The 17751-nt window shown below is 35.6% G+C and overlaps 1 protein-coding gene across 2 annotated transcripts in view; it reads left to right on the forward strand.

Annotated features, from left to right (window-relative positions):
* Window positions 1–17751, forward strand: part of mgl (megalin) — a 92185-nt gene that overhangs the window by 65216 nt on the left and 9218 nt on the right. The window contains exons 5-40 of one of the 2 annotated variants that reach the window (XM_065356450.1): window positions 4540–4791; window positions 5003–5119; window positions 5228–5517; window positions 7352–7605; window positions 7688–7893; window positions 8024–8215; window positions 8303–8446; window positions 8524–8733; window positions 8818–9013; window positions 9108–9361; window positions 9457–9695; window positions 9782–9986; window positions 10077–10550; window positions 10634–10773; window positions 10861–10997; window positions 11068–11245; window positions 11333–11516; window positions 11608–11810; window positions 11940–12124; window positions 12205–12505; window positions 12592–12823; window positions 12919–13121; window positions 13194–13453; window positions 13527–13698; window positions 13789–14014; window positions 14097–14318; window positions 14405–14723; window positions 14808–15232; window positions 15354–15565; window positions 15646–15953; window positions 16038–16248; window positions 16323–16583; window positions 16669–16852; window positions 16942–17123; window positions 17211–17434; window positions 17521–17744. In XM_065356450.1, coding sequence (XP_065212522.1) covers window positions 4540–4791; window positions 5003–5119; window positions 5228–5517; window positions 7352–7605; window positions 7688–7893; window positions 8024–8215; window positions 8303–8446; window positions 8524–8733; window positions 8818–9013; window positions 9108–9361; window positions 9457–9695; window positions 9782–9986; window positions 10077–10550; window positions 10634–10773; window positions 10861–10997; window positions 11068–11245; window positions 11333–11516; window positions 11608–11810; window positions 11940–12124; window positions 12205–12505; window positions 12592–12823; window positions 12919–13121; window positions 13194–13453; window positions 13527–13698; window positions 13789–14014; window positions 14097–14318; window positions 14405–14723; window positions 14808–15232; window positions 15354–15565; window positions 15646–15953; window positions 16038–16248; window positions 16323–16583; window positions 16669–16852; window positions 16942–17123; window positions 17211–17434; window positions 17521–17744 — 8226 coding nt within the window. Of the gene's footprint in view, window positions 1–4539; window positions 4792–5002; window positions 5120–5227; window positions 5518–7351; window positions 7606–7687; window positions 7894–8023; window positions 8216–8302; window positions 8447–8523; window positions 8734–8817; window positions 9014–9107; window positions 9362–9456; window positions 9696–9781; window positions 9987–10076; window positions 10551–10633; window positions 10774–10860; window positions 10998–11067; window positions 11246–11332; window positions 11517–11607; window positions 11811–11939; window positions 12125–12204; window positions 12506–12591; window positions 12824–12918; window positions 13122–13193; window positions 13454–13526; window positions 13699–13788; window positions 14015–14096; window positions 14319–14404; window positions 14724–14807; window positions 15233–15353; window positions 15566–15645; window positions 15954–16037; window positions 16249–16322; window positions 16584–16668; window positions 16853–16941; window positions 17124–17210; window positions 17435–17520; window positions 17745–17751 lie in introns of those variants that run through there. The other variant, XM_065356451.1, reaches the window with a different exon arrangement.

Below are 17751 nucleotides of genomic sequence, written 5' to 3' on the forward strand. Positions count from 1 at the left end.
AGATTTACGTCATATGCTTTTTCTCTTCATTGACTCGAGCCCAGGTCATTTGGCCACAGGTTAATAAGCTTATATGATTTGGTAATGAGACAATTGGTAATTATTTTGACTTCTCAATGATCGATGAATCTTCTCTACGAGTTTCCTTATTGCATCTCTTTCGCTTTGGCCATTAAATAAAATGTTAATTCTTGATTCTTTTCCACTTGATGTACGAGAATAGGTATGGCTCTGGTCGCCTCGTCGCATAAGTCTCTTACTCTCAAGAACTCAGTTAATATGTAAAAATCTCGCGTTTACAATCTCTCGCCAATGAAATACGATATCGCGAGTAAAAATCATACAATATTATGTATACGTGTACCAAGATTAATAACCGATTGAAATTATGTAAATGTATGGAGATAATTTTACACAAAGGAGGTGGGTGTGTTGAATTACATGCTCAAACACACCTGGTAGATTAGATCACAATAAGGGCACAGGGTCAACGCATCTTTATTATACGAAAAAGCTGTTAATATAGACTTCACTTCATACTCGCATATATGCGAATGTAGCTATTTTGTATTTTACGCTCATATTTGTCTTTGGAAGGGACACTCGGGATAAAATAACGATATAATACTTCAAACTGTGAATTACCGGTTTCAATTACGTATTTTTTCGAAAAAATTTCCAGCCATAACTCGAACGACTACATAGGTAGGAGGTACCTACTGCTGCATTGGTAGTAATTCAATATAAGATTTATTAATTCAATTTGATTTTTTAGTTAGATAAATTTTTATTCGATGTTTTGCAAGTTTTTATTTTAAGAAATGATCTCGAAAGATTTCGTTGGTCGGGTGCAAATTCTTGAGTAAAATAAGTCATTAGGTGGAGTACCCAATTACGGTGTCACTTTTGAAGTTCATTTTGTGTCAACTTATACGAGAATGTTGGTATGTATACTTTAACGAGCCGAACCAAAAATTACCGTTATCGATATCGAATTATGCAAGCAGGAGGCAATGAGTCATGGTTTCATTTTTATGAACCTATACGTAAATTCTATTAAGATTCTAAACCAGTTTCGAACACAAAAGTCACCGCAGAAAAATTGACGAGTGATGAAGTCATATTGAATTTGCAAATGAAGTGGCCAAATTGTACGAATATCCACATGCCACTTAGGTAGGTAGAGGTACCTCTACATTAGAAAAAAAAATCGTTTTTGGCAGAGAGGTAATCTGCAGTTGATACATCGATAGATTTTTCCCCCTGATTTCATGCTCTAATGGCCGAAAAAATCTAAAAGAAATCTAATGCTAAAATCTAGGATAGCTATCGTTGTACCTGCATTTCTATTCACCAGTTTCTAAAAAAATATGTATAACAGGATTTTTAACATTCTCTAAAAAAGAGTACACTAGGTAGTTAAGTTATTATAATTAATAAAGACATCTAGGTACCTATTCAAGTGCTAAATAGGTATCAACCTTTTCATTTTAGAGCTGCATGTAAGCGGTGAATTTGAGATTAAAAGTGTGGTACCTACTTGAGTGCTAAATTTAATCCAAAAATTTTGTGAGAACCGTAATTTTAAAAAATGTGCTGCAGTTTCCAGAATTTCTCGAAATAATGATTAGTTACCTACCTACAATTTCTTTTTTTTTCATCTTCAGTCCAAATTTGATTTCTGAAAATAGATACACCAAAACTGAAGAAATGGACTCGAAGACCTGAAATTCTGTTTGATTGGGCATTTTTTCGTGTTCATTTGATTTAGTTTTGTTTGCATCTAAAATGTATAGTATGCAAAGAAAATTCATCTAGTCATCTCCTTCCTCTGGTCGAATATGTCTAACAAGCATAACAACTTGAAAAAATACGATTCTCGAATATTTATTATTGGTTGAGCGGGGGGGGGGGGGGGGCAATATCTCTTCAAATCTTTTTCAGTACTCCAAAAAACATTCAAAATTTTCTCCTGATTCAAAATCTTTTTTTTTTAATTTGTAAAAAAATAGCTAAATGGAAAATTAAAAAGAAAAAACATGATATTTTCTCGAATATTCCAATATTTTTTAGGAAGGGAGGATCAACATACACTCATGTTTTGAAGCCCAATTTTTATGCTTCTGCTTAAAAATGACATTTTATGAAGGGACTAAGTACAATTTTTCAAATAGCTGTGTAAGTGTGTGGGTACTGAGTAGGTACCAAAAATTGATATTTCAACTAGAACTCTGGCTATATTATTTTTGCCATCATCACGATTTGGGACAAAAACTGTAGGCACTTTATTATGATGACTGATGATACACCTTATAAAATTGTGTTTTTATTCTTAAAAGTAGAGGACTGGATAATAATTTTGAAAAATCAACTCATGCCGATTCACGTATCTTATCCTTCTACTGCATTTTTGTTCTAAGTAATTCCGTCATAAAATTATGATTTTTGACTAGTCATTTATTTGGGTGTGGGATGGAGGGGGGGCATGGAAAGGCTGGTTAAAAAGTTTTGACTGGTATTAAAAAACATTTCATTTGCACGAGGTGTGTAAGTATCTCCAAAAAAAACCTTGAAATAATCTTTGCTTAGATCATGACTTCGATAGATTTTTTTTTGTGGAAAATTAGGACCCAAAAAATACCTACTTTTTGTCTCACTCGTCGGAAATAGCGTATATAAAACTCGATAAAACTTGAAATATGACCCATTCAACAGATTTTCAGGGTTGCAGTGTCTAATCAGGCTCATTTCAAGATTTATTTTGATTTTTTTTTAAATTAGGGCTCTCAAAAAACACGTTTTCTCGCTCATGTTGGAAGAAGCCATCGAACCGCGATGTTATAATTTGAATATAGTCTCAATAAAAAAAAAAAAAAAAAAACTCTCACCATCAGAGTTGTAATAATTTTTTTTTGTTGAAAAATTGGCATCCTAAAACTCTGTATTATTCTCTTATGTTGCGGAAAGGTGACCCACAAAACCTGATGGAAATATAACTCCATCTTTTCCTATATTTTACACAACTTTTCAAAAGTCGGTCCCCTTTCCCGCAATAATTCGATTTTTTAAAAATTGGAATTAAAATTAAGTCTTGGAGCTGAAATGTGATCTTTACCTTTTGATTTTCTCATGAATTTCTGAAATTTCTGGGCTACCTACATATTTAAAAAAATAAACTCACAATGTGTCGATGGATCGCCTTTTTTTTTTTTTTTTTTTTGTAAGCCACCCATGGGCATGAGCTTCCATGCTTCGCTGTAAAAATGAGCAAAATCGATGGTTGAATGACCGAGACATTCCCTAGTAAGAAGTACCTAAGTATGTACTCTATGTAGTTTTGAATAAATGTATTTGTCTGTAAAAGAATCTTGAAGAAACCTTATTTCAAAAAATTTCTCAACTCCTAAAGTGAGTGTATTGAATCGACTCCTTTTTTTAAATGTAGGTACTAGGTACGTACGTAAAATCTCAATAGGTTTGAAATTCAAAAAATCCATTTCTGGGATTACTTTCAGTTGTCAAAAAGTGAACATAATTAATTCGAATCTATGTGTCTAGGTCTACGCAAATGTATTATTGCCATTTGAATTCATATAGATCATTATACATGTCTTATGAGTACATATTTATGCATTGTTCTGTTGCATCCATATTTTCATTCTTATTATGTATTCTTATCTGCTTTCATTCATAAAAACGCGTTGGAGTAAAATTCAAGTGGTTCTCAAAATAATATTTTGCATCAAAATTCAGCCAAACATGCGGTCAACTTTTCATTCACGACATTCGATATTCGAGCCAAAAAAAAAGTGCTACGAAATATCGATGATAATTGTAAACTGTTTCATAAACAGAACCTCTTTGGATTTCGTTTGTTTTGACTCGATTTTCACTACAAAATAGCACAGAATCATCGCCGAGGAAGGAATTTTCCTTCACGTAGATATACATTTTGCCAGACATACTGCACTTTAGCTCGAGCCTGTCGACACATCAACGATAAATTATCGAATTTTCGACGCGCTAATTGCGAATATATCAACACACACGTAGTGCTTATGCAAATTAGCAGAGTATACGCTAATTTGCTTTCTCACACGTGCTGCATAATAATATAACGCGGTTGAGTTATTCATTTTTCCTTTTTTCTTTTTTTTTTCATTCTTCTTCTTTAATATGGCCTCATTTGAAGAAAGATATCTGCATACAGCTTACGTACCAGTAACGTCTCTGTCTCTCTGTGAAGTATACCAACACAAATATAAGTACGCCTGTATGCCATCCTATAAGATGACTTTTGTCTGCGGTGGTTTTTACGGTTGCTTGGTAGATAGGTAGAGGTACCTATATGTGAAAGATTGTAGAATTATATGTACTATGTGTATGTACGAGATACTACGATGACGGTATAGGAATCGAGAAAAGAAAAGGAAATGCCTATTTAATGGTCGCGCATAGGATGCTTTACTAGTATAGATTTTATTCCTGGAATATTACCGGTGATTTTCTCGTTTAAATAGACGATCTCATTGTTCACAGATTTCGCAGCCTGTCACGTTGGTCAGTTTCGCTGCGCGAATAGTCGCTGTATACCGAGGAATTACCATTGCGATGGTTTCGCCGATTGCAACGATGGAAGTGACGAAGCGAATTGCACGACGATAGCTTGCCCTGGAAAATTTCTGTGTCCCCGCGGAGGACCTAATGGCAAACCTAAATGTATCCTGAAATCGCAGCTATGCGATCAGAAAAAAGATTGCGAAGATAATGCGGACGAAGAAGCGGCATGCTGTAAGTACGATGCACGATAGTTGCATAATTCCTATAGCCCAAGCCACATCTCGACCGGGCAAACCTTGACATTATAGATCGGAATGCAGTTACCCATAAATTCGCGGGTGGTTGTTGGATGCTTTAATAATACCTCTTTCTACCTCTTACCATGTGTGTTGGTAGTGTTAACCGGTTTAATTAGACGTAATGGTAAATTTTTATTATCTAGCGACGGCCAGTTGTCCGGCGTTGAATTGCCAGTACCGGTGTCAAGCTTCGCCTACCGGAGGAGCTTGCGTTTGCCCCGAAGGCTTGAAGATTGCTAACGATACCAAGAGATGCGTCGGTATGTGAAAATCGCCTATACTGTAAAAATTTCAATATGCTATAAAAAAAATTAATTAACTAATTACCCGTTTTTATTGTTTTTTTAATTTTTCTTTTTTGCCAACAGATCGAGACGAATGTCAAGAATGGGGCTACTGCGATCAGCTGTGCGAGAATACAGAAGGCTCTTATACCTGTTCATGTTACCCTGGTTTCGATCTAGTAGATAATAAGAATTGTATAGCTAACAAAATTTTAAATCCTTTTAGTATATATTTCGCACACGATAAATCCATTTTACAAATCGATAGTCACGGCCAGAACCAAGTGGTCGTTGCTAACGGCTCTTTAGTCAGCGGTTTAGATTACCATTTTGCTAAAAACTTACTTTTTTGGATCGACGTTAAAACGAAAAAAGTACGTATCTTACTCGATAGATTAGATGAGATGGATAATTTGGCGTGTTAAATTCTCAAAGATGATTTTGATTGTATAAAAAGATCATTTCATGGGCACAATTTTGTGATCCCGAGAGATATATATTTTTTTTTGAATGCGGAAGGGTGTAACGAGGGATCGAACTCAAAAAAAAAAGACATTCGAATTTAGTGTCCTTAATAATAAGAACTTTAAAATGGCGTCCACACGACATTTTGTTTTTTTTTTTAAATCTCATCATTTTTAACAGGGGGAGAAAGGACGTTAGAATCATTAGGGTCAAATCAAAAAAAATAAATCAATATTATTTTTGACAATTTTTTTGAATTTCAATTTTGAAAACCCCCGAATCTACCAAAGCTTATGGGATACGATTTTCAAAGTTGCTATTAAAAAGCGGACTGCAAACAATTTTTTTCAGCGGTTTTTACTTACCAAAGATATCAATTTTTTCACCTTATTCTGCTCAAAATGTCCCGAACATATTTGTTCTGCAAATCGAAGGATGCTATTAAAAATAATTTAAACGATGCAGTAAAAATAGTTGTGTTAGTGTACCTCCCTCAAAGTTTTCTTATCAAGATTTTAAAAACGTTTATGTGACATTGCACCTCAAATTTTGATTGTTCTAAAACTTCAAAAACATGGTTCGTACTCAGTTTTTTTCAAAAAAAAAAAAAAAAAAAAAAACAATTAGTAGCAAACAAGTATGAAAAAATAACCAAAAAGTAACTAAAAAAGTTACAAGACGTGAACAAAACATTTAACGTAGAAAAAAATTATTTCAATTGAAATGTAAGTTAATGAAATTCAAAATTGAAACTTTGACTATTTTAGCAAAAATCAAGACTTTTTGGTAATTTTTGGCATGTTAGTGAGAATTGTGGCAATTTCTGGCAAAAAAGCGAGACCTCTGTGCAATTAAAAAAAATATACTCCTTGAACTGTTTTTTTAGTACTAAAAAAGTAAGACCATTTGGCAATTTTTGGCATTTTTAGGCAAAAAAATAATTTTTTTTGGAAATTTGGTAAAGAGCGACATTTTTTATTAGTTTTTAATAAAAAGAAACTTTTTAAAGAATACTGATGATGCAATTTTTGTCCGAAATTATACGATTTTTCACGCTGATGTTGATAAAAATAATTTTGAAAAATTCTATCACGTGAAGTTTTCCTGCAAAACCGATTATTTGTTTGAAAGTGTTGTGTTTTTTCAACGTTTTTACTTTAAAAATGGATTTTTCGAGTCAACGAAGCATCCTACAAAAAAAATGAAAAAAAAAATAGAATAGTAGAAAGTAAAATTTCTTGTAGAATAATGCCATTTTTTTTCGAAGAGTGCTCAGTTTTTGAGATATTTTTGCTCTAAATTTAAAAGTTTAATTATTTTTATGTTAGGTACAAATATTTTGAAAACTAAACTTTAAAAAAAAAATCAATTGAACTGCAACTGGTGGAAAATTTTATGTTTTACAATAATTTCGGTTCTATTCATTTTTTTTTCATGAATATTGTTTGTTGGGCTCAGAAAATCTACTTTTACTGTCAAAAACAATTCAATTTTTTTTAAATCAACAAAGAACTGGTTTTGCAGAAAATCATAAGACGAAGAAAAAGTATATTTTTTTAAAAAATCAGCGCTAAATTTCAGACAACGTATCAAAATGAAGGAAAATGTATTCAGAGAATTTTTCAATTGCCTAGCATCTCATTTTTTTTTTTGAAATTTTAACCAGCCAAATTATTCAACTCAGATCCATTGAATTAGAAATTAAGAATAACATTTTAGTAACTAACCATGATATTGTTTCAGGTTCACTATCAAGAGTTAGAGGACATGATTAATTTTGGCTCTGCGACGTCGACCGCAGTAAAACGCGAATTCATGTTACCAGGTTCACCGTCTCCAGTAGCTGTGGCCGTCGATTGGATAGGACATAAGTTATATATAGTTGATTCTTTAGGACAGAAAATCGACATTTTCGAGCTAGATGGTCGTTATCATGCCATAGTAATGGGTAGCAATTTGACCAACCCTACGGATGTAGCTTTGGATCCTGTAGCAGGGTATGTATTGACCTGATCTTTAGTTTAGTAACTCGAGAATTTAATATTGTCGCTAATGGTACATATTTGTGATTTATTGCAGATTAATGTTCGTAGCCGATAGTAACCAGATTCTCAGAGCTCATATGGATGGCACGAATGTCAGATCTATTGTTACCGAAGCAGTCTATAAGGCTTCTGGAATAGCTGTCGATAGTTTTGGTAAACGAGTTTTCTGGTGTGATTCGTTACTCGACTATATCGAAACGGTCGATTACATGGGAAATAATCGATTTCTTATATTAAGAGGTTCGTTTGTTTGTACCTACTTATTTTAAACATTTTTAAGAAAATGTAAATTATCGGAGATTTTTTGAAATTTTCAATCCCTCATCCTACACTTGACCGATTACTGATATACCTATTGATTTATTTGCAGGTCAATCAGTGCCATCACCTACAAGACTGGCGGTTTTCGAAAACCGTGTATTTTGGTCAGATAGTACTAAACAGGGTATAATGAGTGTGAATAAATACGAAGGATCGACTTCCATTCAAGCAGTATTCAAAAGTAGGGAAGTCAAGGATCCAAAAGCTGTGAAAATTATTCATTCGTTGTTGCAAAAAAAAGGTACCTATCCTTCCTATCTTTACCTACTTGATGGTCGTAATTTGCTTGTTTTTATGAAATGATTCAAATATTGTATTTTTTGATTAGTTGAACCGAGTCCTTGTGGAACCAATAATGGAGGATGTCATCACATGTGTGTGGTGACAAAAGTGAGCGAATCAGAAATTCTAGGATATCGCTGCGCTTGTAATATTGGGTATGCTCTGTCGAATGATTTGAAAACTTGTATAAGTACGTATCAGATGACAAAAACAACCTATTCAAGCCTTAGAATATCCCTTTAAATAAATTCTTTTGGGTTATTTCAGTGGTCAGCGAATTTTTACTGTACTCGCAGCAACGTTACATCAAAGGCCGAGTCTTGAACCCAACCTCTGAAGGATTCAGTGACGCTATTTTACCAGTTGTTTCTCGACGTGCTCGATTTGTCGGTTTAGATTTCGATTTTCAAAATAATTACATTTATTATTCAGATGTACTGCAAGATGTCATTTATAGAGTATATAAAAATGGAACCGGTAAGCTTAATAAATATCTAGATTTCAGTTTTTTTTAAAAATATTGAAACCGTTGATTAATACTTCACATTTACCCATTTTCAGGAAAAGAAATCGTATTGGCTTCTCAAAACGAAGGTGTCGAAGGTCTAGCTGTAGATTGGATGGCAAAAAATCTCTACTACATCGATAGCAGAAAAGGTACACTGAACGTGCTAAGCACCAGAAACTTCACAAATCGAAGAGTACTGCTGAAGAATTTAAAACGACCCAGAGGCATCGTTGTCCATCCGAACCGAGGGTAAGATTTTAACCATTGATTATTTTTTTCTACATTGTTATATTTAATAAAATGCCTAATATTATAGTTAACCCTTTATTGTTATTTTTAATAGGTTTATATTTTTCTCAGAATGGGATCGACCTGCCAATATCAGTAGAATGTATACGGATGGTACGAATTTGATGGTATTCCGTAATGTGACCTTGGGATGGCCTAATGGTCTAGCGATGGATTTCGCTATGGATCGACTGTACTGGTGCGATGCACTATTAGACCACGTACAGCATTCTAACTTAGATGGAACGGATGTTAGGACGATAAATTCGAAATTAATAAGGCAACCGTTTTCTATTGCTATTTATCAAGGTATGGTTAATGATTGAATACTAACTTATTCGTACATTCATCTTATGTTTATGATCGAGGCACGTAATTATCATTTTTTTCCTATTTGTTCGTAGACTGGATGTATATTACTGACTGGAGACTGGATTCGATAATTAAATTGCATAAGTTGAACGGCGACATGGAGGAAGTAGTTACCAAAGAGCCTCAGAATAATAGATTGTACGGTGTCAAGGTGTATAGTCAGAGTGAGCAGGATATTGGTAAAACCCATCCTTGTTTGCCGAGCAATAATTATGGTGGATGTCAAAAATTGTGTTTCGGTGTTCCTTCTAATACGTCTTCACAGTTACAAGTAAATTGATCAAATAATTTTAAAGAAAAGAAAAAATGAAAAATTGAAAAAGAAATAAAAATGGAAAATTATTTTTTTCATCGAAGGTAAAATGCGGTTGTCCTTACGGAGAAAAATTAGCCGAAGATGAACGTAAATGTATCACAGACCCGAGTGCTGAACCACCAATGACTGCTTGTCCTAATAAATGGGATTTCATGTGCAATAATCAACGTTGTATACCTAAAGCTTGGGTTTGCGATGGTGATGACGATTGTTTGGATAATTCGGACGAAGAACAAAACTGCACAAGTATGTTTCTTGTTCACATTTTTCTCCGTTTTTTTTTTTTTTTTTTTTTTTTGAAATTGAAATTTACCCTGCATTATTTTTTGTTCTCAGAACCAACGTGTAATGCTGGCGAATTCCAATGCGGTTCCGGACGCTGTGTTCCGATGACTTTCAAATGCGATGGTGAAAACGACTGCGGCGATTATAGTGATGAAACTGGCTGTGTTAATGTTACTTGTTCAATGTCTCAATTCCTTTGCGAAAACGGTCGTTGTATTCCATCGAATTGGAAATGTGATTCAGAAAATGATTGCGGAGATGGTTCCGATGAAGGAGATTTTTGTACGGAGAAGACATGCGCGTACTTCCAATTTACGTGTCCTAGATCTGGTCATTGTATTCCGCAGACCTGGGTTTGCGATGGTGATAATGATTGTTTTGATAATCAAGACGAAGAAGGGTGTCCTCCTATAACGTGTTCGGCGACTCAGTTCAAGTGTGCTGATTTAAGGCAGTGTATTCAAGAGACGTATAAATGCGATGGTATTTTGGATTGTAATGACGGAAGCGATGAGTTGGGATGTCGTAAGTATCCACTGGCATATCACCGAATATCAGATGTGATCTCAATTTATGTTTATGTTGATTCATTTATATTTTTCCTTCAGCTACCGTGTCACCAAATCAATGCGATCCCGAGAAACAATTCAGATGCGAGAAATCAGGCATTTGTGTGCCCAAATCTTGGTACTGTGATGGTACCTCAGATTGTGATGACGATTCAGATGAACCTAAAACTTGCAAACAGGTAAAATAAATGCGTACCCTATTTTCGGATTAATTTCTGATTATTTTTGGGCCGAAACTGAACGAAAAATTGGTGGATATTTTGCAGGTAGCCTGCCAGCCGAATTATTACAAATGTAACAACTCGCATTGTATATTCAAAGCGTACATTTGCGATGGAAGAGACGATTGTGGCGATGGTTCTGATGAAGACGTATCTCACGCTTGTGCTCCTCCTCCATTCAGGTAAATATCTCGATGATTCCATCGATAAACCCTGTTCTAAATCTAAAAATACTATTTTGTATTCGTTCAGATGTGCTGACGGCGAATGGCAGTGTCCAAATGTAACCGAACGTTGCGTTAATCTTACCCAAGTCTGTAACGGTGTACCTGATTGTCCGAATGGTGCCGATGAAGGACCTCTTTGTGATTTACAAGGATGTAAAAAACATGGCGGATTTTGTTCGAATGAATGCAAAGAAACACCTATCGTAAGTATACATCTCCTTTCCTAATTGAATTTTGTAATTCAATTCAACTTCGGATATCGTTAATAAAAAAATGATCACGATTCGCAGGGTCCAATGTGCTTATGCCCTACCGGTGAAGTACTCAATAATACGTATGACTGCATGGATCTCAACGAATGTGAACCTCCTGGTCTATGCTCCCAACAATGTACCAACACAAAAGGAAGCTTTTTCTGTAGTTGTTCCGAAGGCTACATTTTGGAGCCGGACAAGAGGCATTGCAAAGCAGTGAGTAAGTAAATTGGGCCTACTTTATGAATTTACCTCCCGAACTCGAAAAGAGTGAATCGAATTAATTTTCTGTTATTTTTTTTTCAATCCAGACCATAGCGCTGCGTTTTTGATTATTTCGAACCGACATTCGATTTTGGTAGCTGATTTAAAAGAGCAAGGTTTAGAACGAGTTCCTATAGCGGTAGAAAATGTTGTGGCTACTGCATCCAATATGCATACTGGAACGATATTTTGGTCTGATATGAAATTGAAAAAGATATCGAGGTTGGATCGAGGCAAAACTACACAAGATGTGAGTATTTTTTGATCTAATGATGTGCAAGATGTCCGTTAATGAGATATCACAGTGTGTCCGAAAGATTAGAAATTTTTTTTAATGATGTTGATTAATTTAATTTTTGTAATATTTACCATAACGTAGATTATAACATCGGGATTAGACTTGGTCGAAGGTCTAGCCTACGATTGGGTAGGAGGTCATTTATATTGGCTGGATTCACGCCTAAATACCATCGAAGTATGCAAAGAATTCGGCGCTGATCGAATGGTTCTAATCAAAGAGAACATTACTCAACCTAGAGGAATGGTTTTGGATCCGACACCAGGGTAAGTTCCTTACTCTGCTGAGAATTTGATAACCATTCATTCGTGCTGAGCTAATATCATGCAAAATGTGCATTTTACAGAGCATATTGGCTATTCTGGACGGACTGGGGTGAAAATCCGCGAATTGAACGAGCCGGTATGGATGGTACTAATCGATCAACCATCATCCATACAAAAATATACTGGCCGAATGGTTTAACTCTGGATATCGCCAACAAACGAGTATATTTTGCTGATTCGAAACTAGATTTCATCGATTTTTGCAATTACGACGGCACTGGAAGACAACAGGTGGTTGCTGGAAGTCACTATCTGCTTCATCCACATTCGCTGACACTTTTTGAAGATACTCTTTATTGGACTGATCGTCAACTGAATCGGGTACGTTTAATCAGAACTCGTTTGATTCATTTCAAGATTTTTACTTTGAAAGACCCTTATTAATACGAATATATTCCTCTTCGTAGGTGTTATCAGCGCACAAATTCAGAGGTAAAAATCAAACCGTGGTGTCACATTTGATCTCTCAACCACTTAGTATTCATGTGCATCACCCTTCGTTGCAACCAATCACCCAAAATCCCTGCAATGGAAACAAATGCGAACAGTTCTGTTTGCTTTCACCTTCGTCACCTACTGGATTCATGTGTAAATGTAAACCCGGATTTAAAGTTACTTCTGAAGGAAAATGTGTCGAAGGTAATTTAAACATGTTCATTTTATTGACGTTGTTTTCTAAAAAAAATGTAGGTATCAAGTTATATTTTTCATTTTTTTTTTTTTTTTTTTTGCAGAGGATATTGATTATTTATTGGTAATGAAAGGCTCGCAAATTGTCGACGTCAGTTTAGATCCCAAAGTCAAAAGTACAGGGCATATATCGCCTGTTGTTGGCATTGAAGGTGGTGTTATGTTGGATTACGATCACGTTATGGGTAATTTGTTCTGGGTACAAGGCAATAAAGAAGATGAAGATAATGATAACAATTCTGGAAACGTAAGCAACCTATCGTCCACGAGGGCTATTTTCTATTTACCCTCACAAATTTTCATCTATTTTTAATTGCAGTGTACGATTTATTCGATGAATTATCACGGTGGAAACAAAACTGCATTCTTGAGCGATATCAGTGGACTTGTGGGTGCTCCTTATGCCATCGCATTCGACTGGATTGGTCGTAATCTCTACATAGGCAATCAAATTGCATCAAATATTGAGATAGTTAAGGTTGATGGCAAAGAAAAATATAGAAAGGTGGTTTTATCAAACGATGGTAAAAATGTTTCCGTTGCGAGACCAGTAGGAATAGCATTGGATCCTTTCGATGGGTAATTATACTTTTTTTTTCTCCATAATCCTACTGCTGGATGTACTTGACTTAAATTTTATTGCTTTTTGCAGGAAATTGTATTGGGCCGATGAAGGAGGTTTTGGAGTACCACCCAAAATCGGCAAAGCAAATATGGATGGTTCGTTGCCAATCATTTTAGTCAACAATGGGGATGTACCGCTAGCCATAGCAATAGATTTAGATACTAAAAAAATCTATTACAGCACACAATTCCCCAGCCGTGTAAGTTCATTTTCAAATTTAATTTTTTTGCATCATTATTATCTTGATGACTTGAATATGTAAAATAATTATTTATGCTTGTATTTACAGGTGAAAACTGTCTCCACCTACGGTCAAGGACTGGAGGACATTATGTCTGAAATGAACGGTGTATCGTTACCCAAAGCATTGGCTGTGTATGAAAGACGCTTATATTTCTTAGATCCACATTATGATAAACTGGAAAGAGTCAGCTTGGATAATGTATCGAATTCTGAGATCATCCTCGATAACGAATCTGACTTGAAATCTTTCGTCGTTTTCCAAAAACGCCAAAGTGAGTAACACCTCAGCAATTCTCCTTAATTAAGAAATTTCTCGTTATTAATTCTTTTTTGTTTTCTTTTTTTTTCACATAGCCAAAAGCCACCCATGTTTACAAAACAACGGAGGCTGCGAACAGCTTTGCATACCTTTCGAAGGATTTGCCAAAGTTTGCGGTTGCTCCATTGGTTACACAGTTGAAGATGAAATTAGATGTTCACCTTATCAGAATTTCGCCATCGTTACTCAGCTAGATATCGCCAGAGGTTACAGTTTGAGTGGTTCGGCTGAAGCCATGGTTCCTATATCTGGCCCTGGTGAGCTCATTTTAAAAATACTGATATTACAATATAATATAATGTACTTCTGGAAAATCGCTTACTGATGTTTTCTGCCCTGATAGGTCATCATATTTTACATGTTGATTTCCACTATTCGCAAAAATGGATCTATTGGGTCGAATTCAATCGTGGTACTTGGAACGGTATATACAGAATACGTCCCAACGGCACAGAATTACAACCTGTTGTTAAAGATGGTATTGGATCGAATGGCATCAGAGGCCTGGCCGTAGATTGGATCGCTGGTAATTTATATTTCACCAATGTGTTCCCACATGAAAATTACGTCGAGGTTTGTTGGCTCGATGGTTCGATGAGGAAAGTACTCGTCAAAACTACCACAGACTCGCCTAAAGAATTGGCTGTGAATCCCATTAAAAGGTAAGGGTCGATACATGTACCCACCAATCTTAGAGACCTTCCTTTGAGGCTGAATTTTACTAACCATTTTGATATTTTCTGTAGATATTTATACTGGATTGATTACGGACAATATCCAAAAATCGGCAAAGCTTATCTAGATGGTAGTAACTGGACACCGATTGTTACCAGTGGTATTAGTATGCCTCGTGATCTAACTGTCGATATGAATACTCACGATGTGTATTGGGTCGATGCCAGACTCGATAGAATACAAAAAGTCTCGTTTAACGGTGGAAATAGACAGATTGTCAGAGGTTATCTCCCTAATCCATTGGGTATCGCTATTCACAATAGTGACGTGTACTGGGTCGATAGAAATCTCAATACTGTTTACAAAGCTTCGAAACTACCTGGTAATACGAGTGTACCTACCACATTCAGAACTAATTTACCGAGATTGAGAGATATCGCCATTTATGATTCAATCAATCAACCCACCGATGATCAAAACCCTTGCTCAAGATTAGGTACATGATTTTCATAATATTCTAATTTTTTTCTCTTCATTTCCCTTTGAATTATGGGAAATTTTTGGAGTTTAAAAAAATATTTCTAATATTTGAAAAAAATTTCAATTTATGAATGCAGGTAACGGAGGCTGTGAACAATTATGTTTCTCATTCCCGGTTGATCCGGTGAATAAATTCAAATTCAAATGCGATTGCTCCACCGGTGTAATTGCTGCTGGATCCTCTTCAAAATGTGATACTTTATCCGAATACTTAGTATTTGCAACCAGAACTGAAATCAGATCCGTTAGCTTGGATCCGCAATCAACCAATGTGCCTTTCAAACCAGTTGTGAGTATCATGACATGTTCATCTGTCATTTTTGAAGCTCTAAGGAGGAAAAAAATTACAAATTTTGCGATCCATTTCAGGGTAATTTGACCAACGTGGTTGGTATAGATTTCGATTACGCCGACAGTAAGCTGTTCTTTACTCAAATCCGACCCTGGGCTCGAATCAGTACATTACCTAGCAATGAACCATCCTTCAGCTCTGTTCAGTCAATATTGACTCGAGGTATTAATCCAGAAGGAATATCCTATGATTGGACACAAAAGAAGATCTATTGGACTGATTCATCAAATAATTCGATTTATGCGATGAACTTGGATGGATCACAGTTGGTCATGATTGCTCGAGTTGAACGCCCCAGAGCCATAGTTTTGGATCCATGTAACGGGTAAGCAACTTGAATTATCACGCACCTTGATTTTTTTTTTTTTTGAATTCATGTTACACCGGAAAATTATTTTACAATTTTTAGAACGTTGTATTATACGGATTGGGGAAGATTTGGAACTTCCGGTAAGATTTTCCGTACTACAATGGCCGGATCGTTGAAAAAAGCCATCATCGATAAAGATCTATCGCAACCGAGCGGTTTAACAATTGATTTTGATGAAAGAATGTTATACTGGTCGGATGCTGTTCGTGAGAAAATAGAAAAATCTACATTAACCGGAGCGAATCGAGAGGTACCCATAATTCTAATTGAAATCACCAAGCTGCCATTTTTCAGTCTTATTAAATCGTACGAGTTTCTTTGTAGGTTCTCATCTCAGCGACTATTTATCCATTCGCTTTAACCGTCCACGGAAGATTCATTTATTGGACTGATTTACAACTGAGAGGAGTATTCAGAGCTGAAAAACACACCGGAGCTAATATGATCGAAATTGTTAAACGACTTGAAGATTCTCCCAGAGATATCACTGTATACTCTAAAGAACGTCAAAAGTGTTCGTTCAATCCTTGCAATTTCAATAATGGTGGTTGTGCTCAGTCGTGCCATCCTGCAGGAAATGGAACTGTAAGAATTTGTTCAAAAAAGCCATACTCGGTGATTATCGAACTTCAGTCAATTTGACATTGATTTGTTGAAAATATTTTTTCAGGCTGAATGTAAATGCGATGATTATTCGAATTTGGTCAACGACGGACGTATGTGTGTTCCTAAAAACGTATCTTGCGAAGCTTCCAAATTCCATTGTAGAAATGGTAAATGTATCTCGAGAATGTGGGCTTGCGATGGTGACGATGACTGCGGTGATAACAGTGACGAAGATGTTAAATATTGTAGTAAGTTAATCAATTCTTTTTTATAAAAGAGACTACAACGTTATAAAGATCCTCGAGAGTCTTTCTAATAAATTTGTCGATATTTTTAGCTTACCATTCGTGTAGCAGTAACGAATTCAGGTGCGCTAATGGACGTTGCATATTCAAAACTTGGAAATGCGATCACGAAAACGACTGTAGAGATGGATCAGATGAAATCGATTGTAATTACCCACCTTGCGCTAATGGCGAATTTACCTGCGCCAATTACAGATGCATACCACAATCACAAGTTAGTAATTTGATCGGTTTATATGCTATAAGTAGGTAATCATGAACTTGTACCTTAATCAGTAATGGTTTATCTTACCTTGTGTAGGTTTGTAACGGAGTCAACGATTGTAAAGATAATGTTACATCTGACGAAACACACGATCGTTGTCCACGTAATATGACCTGTCCAGCAAATCATCTGAAATGTGAATCTACTAACATTTGCGTTGAACCATATTGGCTCTGTGATGGTGATAACGATTGTGGTGATAACAGTGATGAAAATCCGATACATTGCGCTCAACGCACCTGTCCCACAAATAGCTTCAGGTGAGTTCAGCATCAGCTGTTGATATTTTTCATTTTCTAAAAAACATTGTAGAGAAGAATATGCTTACTCAAATATGATTTATTAGATGTCCCAATCATCGTTGTATTCCGGCCACTTGGTACTGTGATGGTGATGACGATTGTGGAGATGGATCAGACGAACCGCCGGAGTACTGTAAATCCGAAGGAAGAACATGTTTCGGTGATCTGTTCACTTGTGATAATGGAAACTGTATTCCGAGGATTTACATTTGCGATGGTGATAACGATTGTTTGGATAATTCCGATGAAGATGCTCGACATCAATGCAGTAAGTA

Source organism: Planococcus citri, chromosome 3, assembly GCF_950023065.1.
Source record: "Planococcus citri chromosome 3, ihPlaCitr1.1, whole genome shotgun sequence".
NCBI classification, from domain to species: Eukaryota; Metazoa; Arthropoda; class Insecta; order Hemiptera; family Pseudococcidae; genus Planococcus; species Planococcus citri.